This window comes from Crotalus tigris, unplaced genomic scaffold, assembly GCF_016545835.1.
Source record: "Crotalus tigris isolate CLP2741 ecotype Arizona unplaced genomic scaffold, ASM1654583v1 scf7180000017568.12009008, whole genome shotgun sequence".
In the NCBI taxonomy this organism is placed as follows: Eukaryota; Metazoa; Chordata; class Lepidosauria; order Squamata; family Viperidae; genus Crotalus; species Crotalus tigris.
This window is the reverse complement of record NW_024096478.1, coordinates 5,288,063-5,305,805: the sequence shown is the minus strand read 5'-3', so window position 1 is coordinate 5,305,805 and position 17,743 is coordinate 5,288,063. Positions and strand designations below refer to the sequence as shown.

The window sequence follows — 17,743 nt, the reverse complement described above, 5'->3', positions numbered from 1 at the left end:
TTGTTTTTAATTGTATTTTCTTCTGAAATATGTGGAGTGAAGGTTCTCCTTTGTTGGAAGAAAGATCAATTGAATATAACATTTCTAAGGCATTCCCTAATCTACTTCAAACTCCCCTTTTCTGTCATTATTGGTAGAGGAGCAGTGGCAATATAGCTTTTTATTATGATGAAGCATCAGGAGACATGCCACCTTCTTCGCCTGAGGACTTCTGCATTGGTGAACAGGAAAGCTTGTGTTATCTCATAGTACATATTACCATCATTTACTAGAGCTTCAAATTATTTCAGTAGTAATTTACGCATATCTTCAGATAAAAAGAGCATAAAAATTTGAGGAGAAAGAAGCACAGTCTATCCTTGCTCAATTCTGTGGACCATTCCTTCTGAAGATACCAGCCATGGTTGCTGGCAAAACATCTGAAAACTAAATCCTGAAACTTAGCACTGCCCAATAGATACCAGCCATGGAAGTCTAACCAATCTATTGTGGCACTTTGTCAATGCCATTTGAGAAAGAGGAAGGGTGACAAATTAGGATATAATTAGGTAAAATTGGAAGGAAGTTTTTTCTCCTCTTTGTTCTTAAAAGTGGTGAAGATTTTTAAGGCCATATCATGAAGAAGAACAATGGTTTACTAAGGTCGCCAGTTAATTCTTTTGGGTGGGAGCAAATAGTGTACTTACAGCAGCAGATGAGATGGAGATAGAAAGCTAAGATGCTGGAGCAACAAGATTAGCAGCTCTGCGGGGGAGAAGCTCAAGATCCCCCTCAAGCATAGTATTACCTCTTCCCAAAAAAGAATAGTAAAGAAATAAAAGGTTTATACTGTGTAGTAAAGAACTACAAATCAAACCTGTACTATTAGCCCAATCTGCATACTTTTAGAGTATCTTCTACAAAAAGCAAATGTTTTTTGTCCTAAAAAGGATACCAAGGTTGTTTTGATGCAATTTTTTTCTTCAAGGTACTGTTAGTATAAAACCTGCAAAGCTTGACTGTCTTTGACAGCTTTGTTTGTTTCCCAGATTGTAACTGACAGGATAGGTGTGTCTCATAGATCCAGGAGGAGATGGGGAGAAGGGCACTGAGCCCTTGTGATGAAACAGGCAATCTCCTAAGCTGGCATACCTCAGGAAGAACTACTAGTAAGGATAGGTGTACTGCTTATGAGGATTTATGCTTCTCTTGACTGAGATCATTCCTGGGAACTTAGACTATATTACTTAATCCCAAGTAACTATGTAATTAGTCAGTGATAAACTCTGTGGAAAGCTTAATTCTGCCTGTTAGAAGCAACAGCTGCAATGAAGGAACATGAAACCAGCTCATCCATGAGTAGACATGTTCCTCCCTTCTGCATCATATTTATGAATCATCTCAACAAAGGATTGATTAATGCTTACCATCTGCCTTATGGATCAATTTTAAGGAAGGACTGGCAAGCAATAGATTGAATGTGGCACATTGTCTTGAAATGCAGCTATTCTGAACTTGCTGATCTGACACTTTACTGTCTTTCAGGAATAGCGTACAATGTGTTGCTCCATCTGGAATGTACCATCCAAAAACTAAAGGTTATCCATGTAATCTTAGCATCTGAACATTACACGTTTTTCTGAACACAGAACCTGTGTTCTGTTCCATTATATACTTGCTTTCATGTGGTCTATCTTGAGCTCACTTGCTCCAGTAAAATATTTTCCTGATAATGTTGAAAAATCATGCTATATCTTTCTACCAAGAATCTGAAAAGAAAGGAAAATGCAAAACTGTTAGAAGTGAAAAAAGAATGAAGGGAAGGCAAGCACTTGCAGAATGAGCTCAGGAATTAATTGCTGAGAAAGAGGTGTGACTTGAATGAATTGAATGAGAACTAAACTTCTTGACATGCGCTGATTAGTTATCCTTTATGCTAAGCATAATGTTCTTTATGCTAAGCATAATGTTCTTTTTAAGCAAAACATTCACACATTGGATTAAGTCAAATAATATCTGATGATTCCTCCTTTTATTGGGTGTAAGTAACTATACTAATAGAAAACTCCACCCAGGTGGGGGGCGGGGCGGCAGGCGCAGCAGTTTTGGGGCACTCGGTCTCTAAAAGGTTCGCCATCACTGATATAGGGTCTCCTGTTTGAGCAGGATGTTAGACCTAAGGTCCTTTCCAACTCTGTTATTCTATTAATAATAAGAGTGCGGCCATTCTGTTTTAATTTAATGTGCTAATACAGACTTTGGTTAACCTTCAGTGTTCTCCTTTATATAATGATATTAGGTATATTATTAGTCATTTATAGGATTATGTGAGAAGCGTATCACTTGCTTCTTGCTATTGTTAAAGTAAATTTGTATTTTATAATAATAATAATAAAGTTGGAAGGGACCTTGGAGGTCATCGAGTTCAACCCCCTGCTCAGGCAGGAACCCTACACCATTTCAGACAAATGGCTGTCCAGTCTCTTCTTAAAAACTTCCAATGTTGGAGCATTCACCGCTTCTGGAGGCAGGTTGTTCCATTGGTTAATTGTTCTAACTGTCAGGAAGTTTCTCCTTAGTTCTAAGTTGCTTCTCTCCTTGATCAGTTTCCATTCATTGCTTCTCGTCCTGCCTTCAGGCGCCTTGGAGAATAGCTTGACTCCCTCTTCTTTGTGGCAGCCCCTGAGATATTGGAACACTGCTATCATGTCCCTCCTCGTCCTTCTCTTTGTTAAACTAGACATACCCAATTCCAGCAACCGTTCCTTATATGTTTTAGCCTCCAGTCCCCTAATCATCTTTGTTGCTCTTCTCTGTACTCTTTCTAGAGTCTCAACATCTTTTTTACATCGTGGTGACCAAAACTGGATGCAGTATTCCAAGTGTGGCCTTACCAAGGCATTGTAAAGTGTTATTAATACTTCACGTGATCTTGATTCTATCCCTCTGTTAATGCAGCCCAGCACTGTGTTGGCTTTTTTGGCAGCTGCAGCACACTGCTGGCTCATATTTAAGTGATTGTCCACTAGGACTCCGAGATCCCTCTCACAGTTACTACTATTGAGCAAGGTACCCCCTATACTATACCTGTAACATTTGGTTTTTCTTGCCTAAATGTAGAACCTTACTTTTTTCACCGTTGAATTTCATTTTGTTAGATAGCGCCCAGTGTTCAAGTCTGTCCAGGTCCTCCTGTATCTTAAGCCTGTCTTCTGGAGTGTTGGCTATTCCTGCCAGCTTGGTGTCATCCGCAAATTTGATGAGTTTCCCATCTATCCCCTCATCCAAATCATTAATGAAGATGTTGAAGAGCACTGGGCCTAGAACAGAGCCCTAGGGCACCCCACTACACATTTCCCTCCATGTAGATGCAGTTCCATTGAGGACCACACGCTGAGTACAGCCGGTCAGCCAGCTACGAATCCATCTGGTGGTGTTGCTGTCTAACCCACATTTTTCTATCTTATCGAGTAGTAAATTAAAAAATTAAAAAATATAGTTCATTAATCAGAAGCTTTGCATATCTGTGACCTACTTTTTGCTAAGGAAATGTCTGCATATTACTTAATCCTAGAGCACTTGCATATTTGTGTCCTTTTTTTTGCTAAGAAGAAACATCTGCATATTACTTAATCCTTGGACTTATGAGAACAAACATTAATGATGTAACATGTATGAGAACATGAACATAAGGGAATAGGTTGAGTCCACTTCCAGTTCCCCTGCCTGAACATAACTGGAAATCATAAGTTTGAGGCAGGCAGGACCGAGCTGTTTCTTTACTCCATTCCATTCACATACATCAAGTGCATAGAAGGGTCTTTCTCAACCTGAGGAACTTAAAAAGAACTTTAAGTAGTCTGCTGGCTGAGGAATTCTGGGAGTTGAAGTCCACACATCTTAAAGTTGCTGAGGCTGAGAAACGCTGAAATGGACCTTCTTTGAAAAAAATATTAATTGTGCCACATTTCAACTTTTAAATAATGTCCTTTTATTTGTAAAATTGAATAATGAAGATCTGTTTAAAATTGACTTACTTAGCCTAAATGAATGAAATTGGCCTGGAAGCAAATTGTTCACATTTGGTCATCTAATATAAAAACTGCTATTTTGAATAGTTTTGTTAATTGGGAGCCAAAAAAGAGAATCAACTTCCCCAATTATGAACATGTCTAAGCTTGAATCTGATTTCTATTCATTGTGAGTATATTTTATTTTTTATTGAGAAGGTACACACTGTACTTATTATTTAACTGATTAGAACCTACTTTTATTTGTGCCGTTAGGAATCTTTCATGTTACTTAATAGAGTTAGCACAATCACATAAAAAAGTGCATCTTTTCTCTCAACCTAAGTATGTTTCCTTTGAAATTATTGTTAGATCAGTTGTTCTGCATTCTGCATGTTCTAAAGAGACAGCATGAGTATTTTGAAGAGTGGTATAATTATTTTTCTGAACCAGTATAGCTCAGTCCTACAGTAAAGTTTATTTCTCTTTTGATACTAATGTCTTTGGCACATTTCATTAAAATAAAGGCTTGTTTTAATATCTCCTAAAAATGATACCACCTATTTTCTTCTCCCTTGCAGTGTAAATGAACTCTATGTGGATGATCCAGACAAAGACAGTGGAGGCAAAATAGAAGTAAATTTGAACATCAGCTTGCCAAGCCTACACTGTGAATGTGAGTTTTCCTTATTCAGCTAAGTTTACAGTTGTGATCGCAGAACTATGTTAGTTTCATATTTCACATTCAGATTCCTATGAGTAATACTTGTTCTTTTCTTGGAAAAAAATACTTTTTATGTAGAATTATATTCTTTTATGAATGACTTTTCTGGTGTTGCTAAATATTTATTTAGATAATAGTGTACTTGTCACTGTAACAAATGACAGGGCACTTAACAGAAAAGAGAAATATTTACTGAACACTCTTTTCTTAAAAAGGGCATGAGGAGCCAATTTGGCATATAATCTCATGTTTTCAGTACTAGGCAAAGAGCTTTTATGAAAAACAATGGTTTCAAAATGACTGTAAGGCTGTTGTAACTATTTTTACAAATGATGCGAGAGTCTGGATTTTCTAAGTAGAATTTGTACCACCAGCTCATATGTCATTGGATTTCTCTCTTCTGTTGTGAGAGAAGAACACAAAGTTCACTGAAGTGAATAGATCTGATGGCAATTGCTGTGCTTGTTGACTGGCCTCCTAAGTGCATCTTAAATTTTTGGAAGGCAATTAGTTACTAGGGAAATAGAAAGGGAAAACAAGCATCATTTATATCAGGTATTAAAGTATCACAGCTTCTGGGGATCTTAGCAATTAATACACATTTCTCACATAAATCTCTTGGGCATAAGCTCCTTTTTTATTTGAACTATTCCCGAAATGACTGAGTAGGATACAGTAATCATTTTCAGATGTTAATGGAATTAAAATTATAGGAGGGGCAAGCTATACTGCTATGTATGATACTAGATGTGATTTTTTTTAAAAAAATGTCTTATTTTTAATGCAGTCTACTGGTTCATATGTTGCTTCCTCTGATGGAGAGCTTCACAGGAGAATCTTATATATCATCTTTTTTAGCTTTATTATCAATAGTGTAATGGGAGAGAGGCATGTTCTTGAACATATATCCACTATGTTCAAGGAGAACCGCAGGAATTATGGAATAAACTTAAAAGAGGTTGTTAAAGATGAATGAAAGGAGACTGCCAAAAATACAGAAAGCAAATTGGATGTCAAAGGTAATCATGGAAATTGCCAAGAAGGGAAGCCAAAGTCAAGAAAGACCAAAACCTCAGAATGGAACTTAACTAGAGAGCTATTAAAAAAGACAAGAAGCAGTATTACAATAACATCTATAAAGGCATTGGATGTGGAAGCTGTAATGGAAAAACAAGGAAAGTCTTATAAAAAAATCTCTGTACCCAGAAAATTCCAATCTCAAATTAGTATGGTAAAGAGTGCCAGTAGATGTAACCAATTCAAAGGAAATCAAAGTAAAATGGAAGGAGTCTAGTAAAACACTATACAGTAGAGATGTCCATATCCAAGATTCCTTAGAAGATACTATTTACTTTCAAGGACCTCTGGTACGAGTGGATCAAGTTAGTTCAGCACTCTGGCCATTACCAAATTAGAAGGCTACAGGAACTGATGGAATAGCCTCTGAAATATGGCAAGCAACAGAAGAAGATTCAGTCAAGATAATCAGGTGGATGCCTTAGGTGTCCCTAAGCTTGAAAATAAGAAGATTGTTTTCTAATGGCAGAGATGATATATAGCGTATTCTATTAACTCATTCTCTGAACAGCCAAATTTTAGTTGTCTTTTCCTCCCATAATGTACTAGCAAGACAATTATACATGAGTCTTAATGACAAAGCTAAAAACCAAAAAGGAATACAGCAAAAAAAAACCCAAAACACAACAAAAACAATTTAAAAAAGATTACAAACAATAAAAAATTATATTAGAAAGGCTTTGGAGGAAGTACAAGCTATATTCCATTTATTCAGCTCTCTGTGAATGGGTTAACTCACAGGTCGGCAACCTGCGGCTCCGGAGCCGCATGCGGCTCTTTGAGCCTTCCCCTGCGGCTCCCAGCCTCCTCTGCCTTTGCAGAGAGAGACAGAGACAGAGAGAGGAATTGCGCTTCCCTGCTTCTCTCTCTCTCTCTCTCTCTCTCTCTCTCTCTGTGTGTGTGTGTGTGTGTGTGTGTGTGTGTGTAAAAGAGAGTGCACTCACAGTATTCTCCGAGGAGCTGAAAAGCTTACTGGGCGGAGCTCCTCCCTTTGCTGCGTCTCTGCAGGAAGCAGGAAAGGCAGGAGAGAGCTAGCTAGCCCAGCTAGGCTGACTCAGGAATTCTGGGAGTTGAAGTCCATGAGTCATAAAAGAGATGAGGTTGCCTACCCCTGATCTTGTTGGACAACAGCCTGAAGCTTGTCAGGTGAGCAGCAGATAAGAGAGGGGGGGAGAAAGAGAGAGAGAGAAAGAGAGAGAGAGAGGGAGAGAGAGAGAGAGAGGAAAGAGAGAGAGAGAAAGAAAGAGAGAGGGGGAAGAGGAGTGGCAGACCAAGGGCAGATAGAGAGGGAGAGAGAGAGAGACCCTTTTGACATCTAAAATGAAGATAACACTGCATATATCCTTTTTTACCCGTGTGTGTGTGTGTGTGTGTGTGTGTGTGTATACATACATACATATACATATACACACACACACACACACACACACACACACACACACACACACACAAACACACAAGCACACACACACCTATAATAAAGGTAAAAAAGGATATATGCAGTGTTATCTTCATTTTAGATATCAAAATGGTTTTGCGGCTCCCAGTGTTTTGTTTTTGGTGGGAAATGGGTCCAAGTGGCTCTTTAAGTGTTTTGGGTTGCCTACCCCTGGGTTAATTGATCAGATGCTTTGGGGAGCACTATTGAGCCATATCAAATACTAGAAGCTTGGCATAGCTTACTAAAGAAGAGTTGATAGTGGCATTCTAGCACTGACTCACTGAGTACTTCTGATAGTAGTAATCAGAATACTAAATTCTATGAGTTCATAAAACTAGGGGGAAATTAAATATTTAATGATGATTATTTTTCTATCTAGTTTCACTTTCATATAAAAATGGGGGAAACAGTGGATATCTTTGTGAAGTCATTTACAATACATTCTCTCTTCCTCTTTTTGATTCTGGTCTTTGACCTGTAGTGATTGGATTGGATATTCAAGATGAAATGGGAAGACATGAAGTTGGCCATATTGATAACTCAATGAAAATTCCTCTGAATAATGGAGATGGATGCAGATTTGAGGGTCATTTCAGCATCAACAAGGCAAGTAAAGCTGAAACCACAGGGGAAATGTTGAAAAGCTTTGAAAAAGAAACTGCTTGTATGTCTAGAGAGTTCAATGTGCTGCAAGAACTATGATTTAGCTCATATACCACTGCGGAAGACATACAGCTGTTTTAAAGTGGTCCTCATATTGTAAAGGAATGAGATATAAAATTTGTCATTTATGAAGAAGAAACAGGTTTGGTGTTAAGTTTTCCCCTTAATGGCATAGGTATGTGCAACTGTTTCTTGATCATAATAAGAGTAAGAAGGTATTACAGAAATAAATAATGAAATCGGAACCTCTTCCTGAATAAGTGCCTAGTTGACAGTTTTCATATAGCTTTGGTTCCTGGAAATCAGACTCTTGTTAAAAAAAATTGTTTTTATGTCTCTGTTCCATGGAATGTTTCGATGAGATAAAGCAATCTACAGTTAAATACACTTTCCATTCTGCTGTTTCAAGCAACAGTTGGAGTGTTTAGCAAGAAAATATCCCATCCTTATATTTTTGAAATAACTTGCTAATAAACACCATTCATTTCCATGCTGATCTTAAACAATCACTTTTCATTTTTGTATTCCACTTTGAAATATACTTTCCAAAATCACTGCCAGTAGTAGTTCCAGTTTATTGGGCATTAGTCAGATCCTATTTTAGGTACCCTCCAGTCTAAAGTCTAGGCATTGCAAGATTCAGACAAACTGAATAAGGTCAGATGAGGGAAATATAGTTCATCAGTGAAGAGTAAATTGGAGGAATTATGAATGTTTAGACATAGAAAGAGAAGACTGAAGAAAAATAAAGTAATACCATTCAAACATCTGAAAAATTACAGGGAAAAAAGTCATGATCTGTTCATCATAAATGTAAGTTACAGGAAAGCACACTTCAAATGCATTTTAAGGGGAAAAAACTATTTAAGACTTGAAAACTGCTTCTGGACTTCATGCTGTAAACAGGAAAAAAATGAAACTCTGATTTTAGGTATTGATGATTAGATTAATTTGTTTTTATAGGAATGGCTAGTACTCGCTAAAAAGATAAAGCAAAAAGTTGAGGTTGTAATTGTATTTTGTACCCTACTGCACTGAAAAAAAAGTTGGAAGTCACCCCCTTGTTTTTCTTTACCTCTTACCTTGCACACCTTTCCCCTTTCTTTCCCCTATTCCCTTATTATATTTGTCTCTGTTTTTGTTTTACGTTATAATAAATATCAACAACAAACTAATTAAAAAAAGGACTATTTAACAGTAAGAGCAATTTGATGGTAGAACCAGTTACTTATGTAAGGTGGGGTTCCCTTTACTGGATGTGTTCAAGCAAAAGTTAGACTGGAATGCTTTAATTTGGATTCGTGGATTAAGCAGGGTTAGATCTGATGTTCTGAATGGCTCCTTCCAACTTTTGGTTCTATAATATGTACACATGATTTCATAAGGAGAGGCATGGTGGCTCAGTGGCTTTATGACACTGGAGATGGTCTCTGCTGCCGATAGTCAGTTTGAGCCCTAGCACTGCCACCTTGCAGTTCAAAAGCATGTTCTATGCGAGTAGATAAATAGGTATCACTTCAGTGGGGAGACGAGTTGGTGCTCCGTACAGGCAGTCAGATTCCTGCCAATTCTGAACCTTCCCGATTGTGATGCCCATTTACAAAGTGGCTCTGGGGAAGGTGGGGCTTGAATGACACTGCAGGAAGAGGCACTTGTCTTTCTTTCTAGTGCGAAGCTAGCTTGTGGTGCACTGTAAGAAACGTGCAGGTGTGTACCTAACAGAGCTGGTAAACAGGCAGCCAAATCTTCAATAGCATTGTAGTCTCCTAGCTACTGTAACAACCCCATACTCTAATAATAATAATAATAATAATAATAATAATAATAATAATAATAATAATAATAATAATAATAATAATTTCATAATTAAATGAAACTAGTTTTAAGACTAGTTTAAATCGCAGCAGCAGCAACAACCTGTTACTGACACACTGTCACAATTGGAACTGTTACCCAGGGATGTGCATACAAATCACCAATTTAGAAGAAAAAGCTTGCAGTTTTTCTGTTGTCATAAGTACATATGCAACCAGACATTGCTGGAGAAACATTCTTTGTTCTTTCTGAAAAGAGATAAAAAAAATTTTTTAAAGATTTTTTATACTTCCTGCAGTTTTATAATTGTATGCATTAAAACAAATACTTTAGAAAGGGTATTGTATAATGAATTGTAGGACACATCTTTAATCCATTAAACTAGACATTTATTTTGACTAAATGCAGCAGGCCAAATTCTCAAGGAATATAGGAAAGAAAATTGAATATAATATTTACTGAGGCAAAGAGCATGACAGAAAGAGGAAATAGTGCTATATTGATAGATTCAGTTTTTGGTTCATCAGTGATAGGATTATTGTTAATGTGGAATTTTAAAGTGCTTTAGAGTTGATTCTGTCTTTCTGAAGAGCATAACAAATCTGCATGTTGCCTTTTCTCTTTTCTCATGAAAACATTGTATGCTCTGGCACAAGGCAAAGAACTGTAGCCTAATGCAGTACAATGCTGCCTTCTACTCCAAGGACCTCTTAGCTAATAAAGAATGACACCCTGATGGGACGAAACATCCTGATGTTAAAGAGTGAGGATATTCAGTTCTCAGGATGGGAGTAGAGCCAAAGTTTCACTTGCTAGCAGCCATGAAAAACCAGACCTGCTTCTCAGGACGGGTGTGGTGGCATTAGATAATCCAGCCATATAAGGCCACCTGTGACTCCACAGGGTGGAGCAAAAGGAGCGTGTAGCATGTTGTTGGTAAAATCAAGATGTACAGCCAACTCATTGCCTCCTGTTTGCACCACAGGCTATGAAATTGTACTGCCTATTAATTCAGGTTAGAATATGCCTAAAAATGGTGTGCAATCCCTCTTGCTCATTTTGCCATGTAACTATTTTTCTCGATAGAATATGATTGTTATTTTCTTTACAATGTTCTTTCATATTAGCTAGTTTCTTTGTTGACTAGTTGCAAGACCTAAAAGAATCCAGTGCAGGGTTTTGTTTTGTTTTTTGTTCTTAAATTCTAATTATGAACATTTAAAGGGGGGACTTAATTGTATAAGCCAGTGGTGGCGAATGTATGGCACGTGACATTTGGAAGTGATAGGGCAGGAAGTGAGCAAGCAAGCGGCGTTGGCCCCCCAGGGATGCCCCGGAGATGGCGAGGGAATGGCCCTGGCCACGCTCACCCAGTCTGCTGTGACCACTGCAGCCACACCCACCCAGTGGGCCACCTCCCCCTGATGCAGCCCTGGCACTTTGCCATAAATAAGTGGGTTTTGGGCACTTGGTCTCTAAAAGGTTCGCCATCACTGGTATAATTATTTCAGGCATTTCCAGGCATGGCTTAGCCTGCATCTTCCAGGTGTTATAAGTGTTTTGAAGTTTTAAATTACACATCAGACATTGATTGCTGATGATTTTACGCACAACAGAAACTGAACTTTGCTTTCTTCTAGGTTCCAGGGAATTTTCATATATCAACACATAGTGCCACTGCACAGCCTCAGAATCCTGATATGACACATGTCATCCACAAATTGTCCTTCGGCGACAAACTTCAGGTGAGTTCCGAGAACTACAGCTCTCAAGAAGGTTGTCCATCTTGTTAAATAGTTGTATGTAGCAAAAAGCAAGGCATTTCTATTCAATCTGATATGCTGATTTATTTCTCTTGTGACAAGTGAATACATCAGAAAAAAAGGCTATGTATGGTCAATTCCTTTCAAGCTATGAGATGGGTGCTTACCAACGTATGCATACTACATAGTTGGAAATCCATTTGTTTGTAAATGGCAAGGAGTTGCCAACTTGTGCAACACAGCCAGTAAGAATGAACTCATCTGTGCATGTCTCTTTTGTCTACTAGAAACAACTGCTAGGAATATCTAATGCAATTATGGGATCTATGTTTACAATTGAAAAGAAATATTGGTCGGAAATGAAAACGAAACGAAACAAGTTAGTTCAATGAGAAAAACATAATCTTATGTAACAGGATGCTTTCTGAATGTTATTTTGCAGCCTGTTAAAAATAGGCCTTGCTAGTATTAAGTCAAGTTTATTCTTTAAACTATAAAAGCTCCAGTTTGGAATTATTTGTTTGGTTATTGATTCCTATCCTTCTTGGTCCCCAGGAATTGCTTATTTATGGGAGTTCTTTAATTGCATTGGCCAGTGGTGACTCGCTATAGTTTTTTGTACCTTTGGGGGAGGGGGGGGAAGAATGCAGTGGCAACAATATATTTGGACAGATACTGTGAATATTTTATCTCACACATAGTTTCCATAATAGTTCTCAACAGTTTGTGCTCTTTGTTATGACTAATGGAAGTCTTGAGGGATTATTAACACTTTGTCTTCTCTATAAATGATGGGTGTGCTACAAGATAAAAAAAAGGTTATTGAGTATTTTTATTTGGTATGTGATTATATCTAAGTGTAGTACAAGACATATCTTCACTTATGCTCTATCTCAGCCTAGCCCAAGCTAGCATCTTCCAAATCTGATTGGAGTGCAACTCCCAAAGTTTTGGGAGTTCCATTCCTAACATAGTTAGAGAATGACAGGTTGGGAAACATTGCACAATCTGCAACACAGAGGTGGGACTGGGGATCTTATATCAGGATAAGTCCAGAAAGAGAAGTAAACATGGTAATGCACTAGTAAAGCTAAACTGCTGGGGATCATGGAAGTTTTCTAGTTTACTCCTGTTCAGGACAGGAATCTTCAGACCATCCCAGACAAATGGCTGTCTGATCTTTTCAAGAAAACCTCCAGTGATGAAACATCCTTAAGTTTAGGAGGCAGGCTGTTCCACTGCTTAGTGCCTCTCACAATGAGGAAATTCCTCCTTATTTCAAGTTTGGATATCTGTCTGTAATTCTTCTATCCCTTGTTTCTTGTCTTACTGTTAGGTGCTATATAGAATAAATCTTCTTTGTGTGACCTTCCCTCATGTATTGGAAAACTGCTAGCATGTCTTCACCTACCCTTCTCTTTACATGAAGCACACCCAATTCCTTTAATAACTCTTTGTAGTATTTAGCCTGCAAGAATCTTAGCATCTTTGTTGTTGTCCTCTGCATGTTTTCCAGTTCCTCAACGTCATTGGTGACAGAACTGGACACAGTATTGAAAGTGGTGCAGTCTGATCAGTGCAACATAGACCAATATGAAAAGAAGTTAATATATGTTGCTCAAGGTTCAACGATGAAGTCTTTGATGCTCTCTTAATTGGTTTTTTGCTTGCAGATGTTCCATTATCTGACTAGGTAACATCACCATTGCTTGTGAGTGTGTGGGGCTTGCTCTGTTTTTATACAGGAGCTTGCCCTATCAGTATTGGTGGAGGTGAGCTTTTATCATTGCATTTCTCGATTAGGATTTTCTTTTTGTTTGTCAGTATCAATCCCTGTTTATATAGGTGTTGGCTGCCAGAGAATATTATACTGGTCTTTTCATTTCTTTCTTGGATTTTATTGTCTAATATGAATGGTGTGTACATATGGTTTAGCTCTATGTGTTTATTGATGGTTGATTTGTTTGAATCTTCCAGAATTTCCCTAGTGTTTTTGGATTTAGCTTGGTCTAGGATGCTCACAGTTTTCCAATGAAACTATGGTTGAATCTGTCCATGTGTTGCGAGGTTAAGGATTTTCATTGTGTCTTTTCATTTCTAGTTGGTGTTCTTGAAATGTTCTCGGGCTCGAAAAAAGAAAACTGCCTTAAAATTGGTATCCTCAAACTTGAAACTAAATCAATCTTCTCACTGGTTTTATATTTCAGTCCAGATCATGAAAGTGTTTTGTCTTTGTAGTGTAATGGATTCACTGAGCTCATAACTTGGCATTAGCTCTGTTTTTTTTTTTTAAAAAAAAAATGCTGCTTCTCAATGAGCTGTTCGGATGACACATCTATGAATGAAGTTCTGTCAAAAACAGAGCTGCAGTCATGTTTCTGCATAATCTTTCAGTAGATGCTGTGCCACTTGGTGCAGGGCAAATCTTTTAGAGTGTTAATAATTTGAATGCCTCTTTAGAAAACCAGCTGCACCATCCTTTTATAAGTGTTATCCTTGTGTCAGTTGTTGCTTTTGTGTAAAGCACAAGACTTAGAAACCTTAATTAATCAAAGTTGATATTTTTTAAGCATTTTCATTTAAAAAAAATCTTATTGAAGTATGGTGAAACTCTTTGATACTTCACTTACCATTGTATGCTCAGAATTTAACTTTATAAAATTAGCTAATATATGCCAAGTATTGTAGATATGTTGAGATGCTTCGACTGCTTTAAGATACTTCGTTTATAAGATCTCTGACAATTAAAAAAAAATTGTTTCTGAGTAAGGAGGAATGATGACATCAATATAAAACTGTATGAAAATTGAAGAGGTTTCTTCCCTTTCACTTCCTCTTCTTCTAATCTCTGTTTAAGGATTATTTTATTTGTCTTTGGAGAGCAGAAAAACACATACTTAATGCAAAAATATATTCTGTGATCTTTGTCTCTTCAGGTCCCGAACATTCATGGAGCATTCAATGCACTAGGGGGAACTGACAGACTCAGTTCAAACCGTATGTACAATTTGTGGTGTTCAACTTATCTTGTATTAGTATAGAATTCATAATTGGAGAACCTTAGAAAACTAATTTGTATCATTGGTGGTCTTAAGCAATGAAATAAATTTGGGATGGACAGACTTGATTACTCTGGCTATAAAAGAGGCCCAGATCAATTATCTATAACAGCTTTCTTCAGTGTAGTAGTCTTCAGAAACATTTGAAGACAGTACATAATTCTCAGCCAGCTTAGTGACTTGGTCATGTTGCGAATTATACATGAGTACATCTGAACAGAACCAGGTTGGGAAAAAAATGGTCTCTTGGTGTTTTATATTAGTGATGGGTTCTGCAGCCAGGGGTTTGTTGGTTACTGTGGCTTCTTAGAGATATCTGACACCTGAAGAAGATACTATAAATTTGTCTCTAAGAGCAACTTCAGAAGACTTGTTGGGATTGACCTTCAGAGGTTAGCTGCAATTTACAAAAGCTTATGCCTTTTAATAAAATTACTTAACCAGAAAAGATGCTGTCAGACTCCTTCTGATATTTTGCCACTACAGTCTTGCACAGATCTACCTTTGCAAAACTTCCATGTATGTCCATGTATGTTAGAAGGAAAGAAACAAAGATAAAAAGAGTTGGTGCAAAGAGATGCAAAGTTTTAAGAATCATGTATATCAAGAAATGAGTCTAATCCTTGCCAACATCTTTCTGCTTGGCATTTCCTTCCTGTGTATTTACTTACAGGAGGTAATAAATTAGACTACTTTAAGGTAACTGTAATTCTGAACTACATTATTCCATTTAGCTGTTACTGAAAGACTAGTTCCTGTCCTACAGAATTTCTGTCTTTGCAATGAGATTATGTTTCAAAACCCCATGATGTATCTGTCCAGTTTCCTCTCAAACAGTCAGATGATTTCTTCAACTTTAAATATGATTACCCTTCATTGGTAGTAATATGACCCATGACATAAATGTAATGCTTTTTTTAAAAAGTGATTTGAATTTCAAATGGGTCAGACTGAACGAATGGAAAATTATATACTATCTCCAAATTACGTTAGTATTGAAAACTTTCTAATGTATATAATGATTGAGAGTTGCAAATCGGAATAATATTTCAATATCTGGTCAAATTAGATTTTTGTTTTACTGGAAAAATTATTGAATGTGTAAAAGCATCTGGCAGTGCACAAAAAAAAAGGATTAGATATATTCTTGTATATTAAGGAAAAATTAGGACAATTAAGTGTGTATTATTTTCAGTTGGAAATAATTCAAAACAGATTAATCCAGGTTCAAGACCAGTACTTATACGCCAGAACAGCACTTCTGTTGTTTTTTTGGTTTCTCAAAAAAGAGGTATATTCTGTTTACACAGCCCTTGCTTCTCACGATTATATACTGAAGATTGTTCCTACTGTGTATGAAGACATGAGTGGCAAACAGCGCTACTCATACCAATATACTGTAGCCAATAAGGTAAAGATATTACATCCCTTTCTAAAAAGGCTTGATTTAATATTATTTTCCAGTCTTGTGTCCAAATTTGCTCTTTCAATATGTATTTGTTTAAACAATTCAAATAGCTCCCTCTCCTGGAAGACTAGAAAAAAGAAAATTAAAAAGTAAAGTTGAAGTATTTAATTGGAATGTATTTCAGTCGGTCAATCTGATAGGAATGGAAAATTCTGTTTTTTAAAGTTCCCAATTTACAGCTCAAAAACACACCCAAGCCCATTGATGTGCTTAGATATGAATATTCAAATATATATTTTTCAACTCCATGCAATGAAAAATATTATTTGCAGATTAACATGGAAAAAGGATAGATATACTTGATAAACTGCCATAAACTATAAATTGATTGACCAGTCATTGCTTCCTGCTTTGTGAGTAACTGTCTTGTATAATTGAAGCATGGCTGGATTAATGAATTTTGAGATAGATCCTTCCTATCCGTTAGGTATATTTTTCTCTGTCCAGAGTATTGCTTCCTTTTACAAAAACTCCTGCTTAAACATTCCTATAGTTCTCTTCAGCCCTGCTAATCTCATATAAAAGAATTTACTTTTACACAGATTTCCTACTACATGACTTCATAATGCTATGTTCTGAATTCTTTTAAATTATTATTCCTATTGCTTTCATTGTTTCTCAAGATCTTTTTAATATGCACTTCAATAGAAGTTTATGACCTTTTGAACTTCAGGAATTTAAAATCACAGGATCTAAAAACATTGATTTTCTCTCATAGCCCAGAAAGTTGTAACTGCTACTTTACTGCACAAGAGGTGTTAATTTTGTAATATCCATAATTGAGTTAGATCAAGATGTAGTCATACGTGGAGTAGGCCCTGTGAAATTAGTATCATAAAATCATTACTAGTTTAAGTCCAAATGATTTTGAAGTGCCTGCTCTTTAAAGTTAACTAAATCTGTATTCCATTAATCATCTTACAGATTATCAGTATTTAAGGGGAAAGTGAGTAGGTGCATGCAGACTTCTTAAGTGTCTGTTATATATATATATATATATATATATATATATATATATATATATATATATATATATATATATATATATATATTTATTCTCTGCCATGCATCCTTTTTTAGGAATACGTAGCATATAGCCACACAGGTCGCATTATTCCAGCCATTTGGTTTCGCTATGATTTGAGCCCTATTACAGTGAAGTACACAGAAAGACGACAGCCTTTGTACAGATTTATCACGACCGTAAGTAACTGTTACCCTCTTGTCCTTGCTGATTCATAAGCTGAATGTATATGCTAGAGATTTAAGTCAGAAAAGAGCTGAAATGCTGAGCTCTCCCAGACGCATCCAGAAAAGAGAAAATGGTTCAGATAGGAAAATGGGGAGGTATTGGATGCTTTGGCCTAAAGGCTGAGACATGGAGTGGGGAGTGTAGGGGGAGGGGTTAAATTGTGGATTTTTAAATTTGATTTTAATGTTGTAACATTTAATGTAGCATTTTGTAAAAGATTCTCAAACTTGTATTGCCACAGTTATATTTTCAAACATCATCATAGTATGCAAAGATTTTATTTTCATCACACACTGTAATCCTGCCCTAGAATGCTAGAATTCTAATATTGTAATATTTAATTAATCTGTATTTGTTCTCAAGGAATATCTGCACATTGATGTTTTCTTTGCCTCCCCCTCCACCTCCCTCTCCCCAATACCACATCTTCCTGCTGAAACTGATTAGTGCTTACTAAAAAGTAATTTCAACTGCCCTTGCTAGTTTTGAGGA

The 17,743-nt window shown here is 36.8% G+C and overlaps 1 protein-coding gene across 1 annotated transcript in view; it reads left to right on the top strand.

The window, feature by feature from the left end:
• Window positions 1-17,743, top strand: part of ERGIC1 (endoplasmic reticulum-golgi intermediate compartment 1) — a 64,272-nt gene that overhangs the window by 40,200 nt on the left and 6,329 nt on the right. The window contains exons 4-9 of the mRNA XM_039352152.1: window positions 4,571-4,665; window positions 7,713-7,837; window positions 11,350-11,454; window positions 14,409-14,469; window positions 15,842-15,942; window positions 17,080-17,202. Coding sequence (XP_039208086.1) covers window positions 4,571-4,665; window positions 7,713-7,837; window positions 11,350-11,454; window positions 14,409-14,469; window positions 15,842-15,942; window positions 17,080-17,202 — 610 coding nt within the window. The remainder of the gene's footprint in view (window positions 1-4,570; window positions 4,666-7,712; window positions 7,838-11,349; window positions 11,455-14,408; window positions 14,470-15,841; window positions 15,943-17,079; window positions 17,203-17,743) is intronic.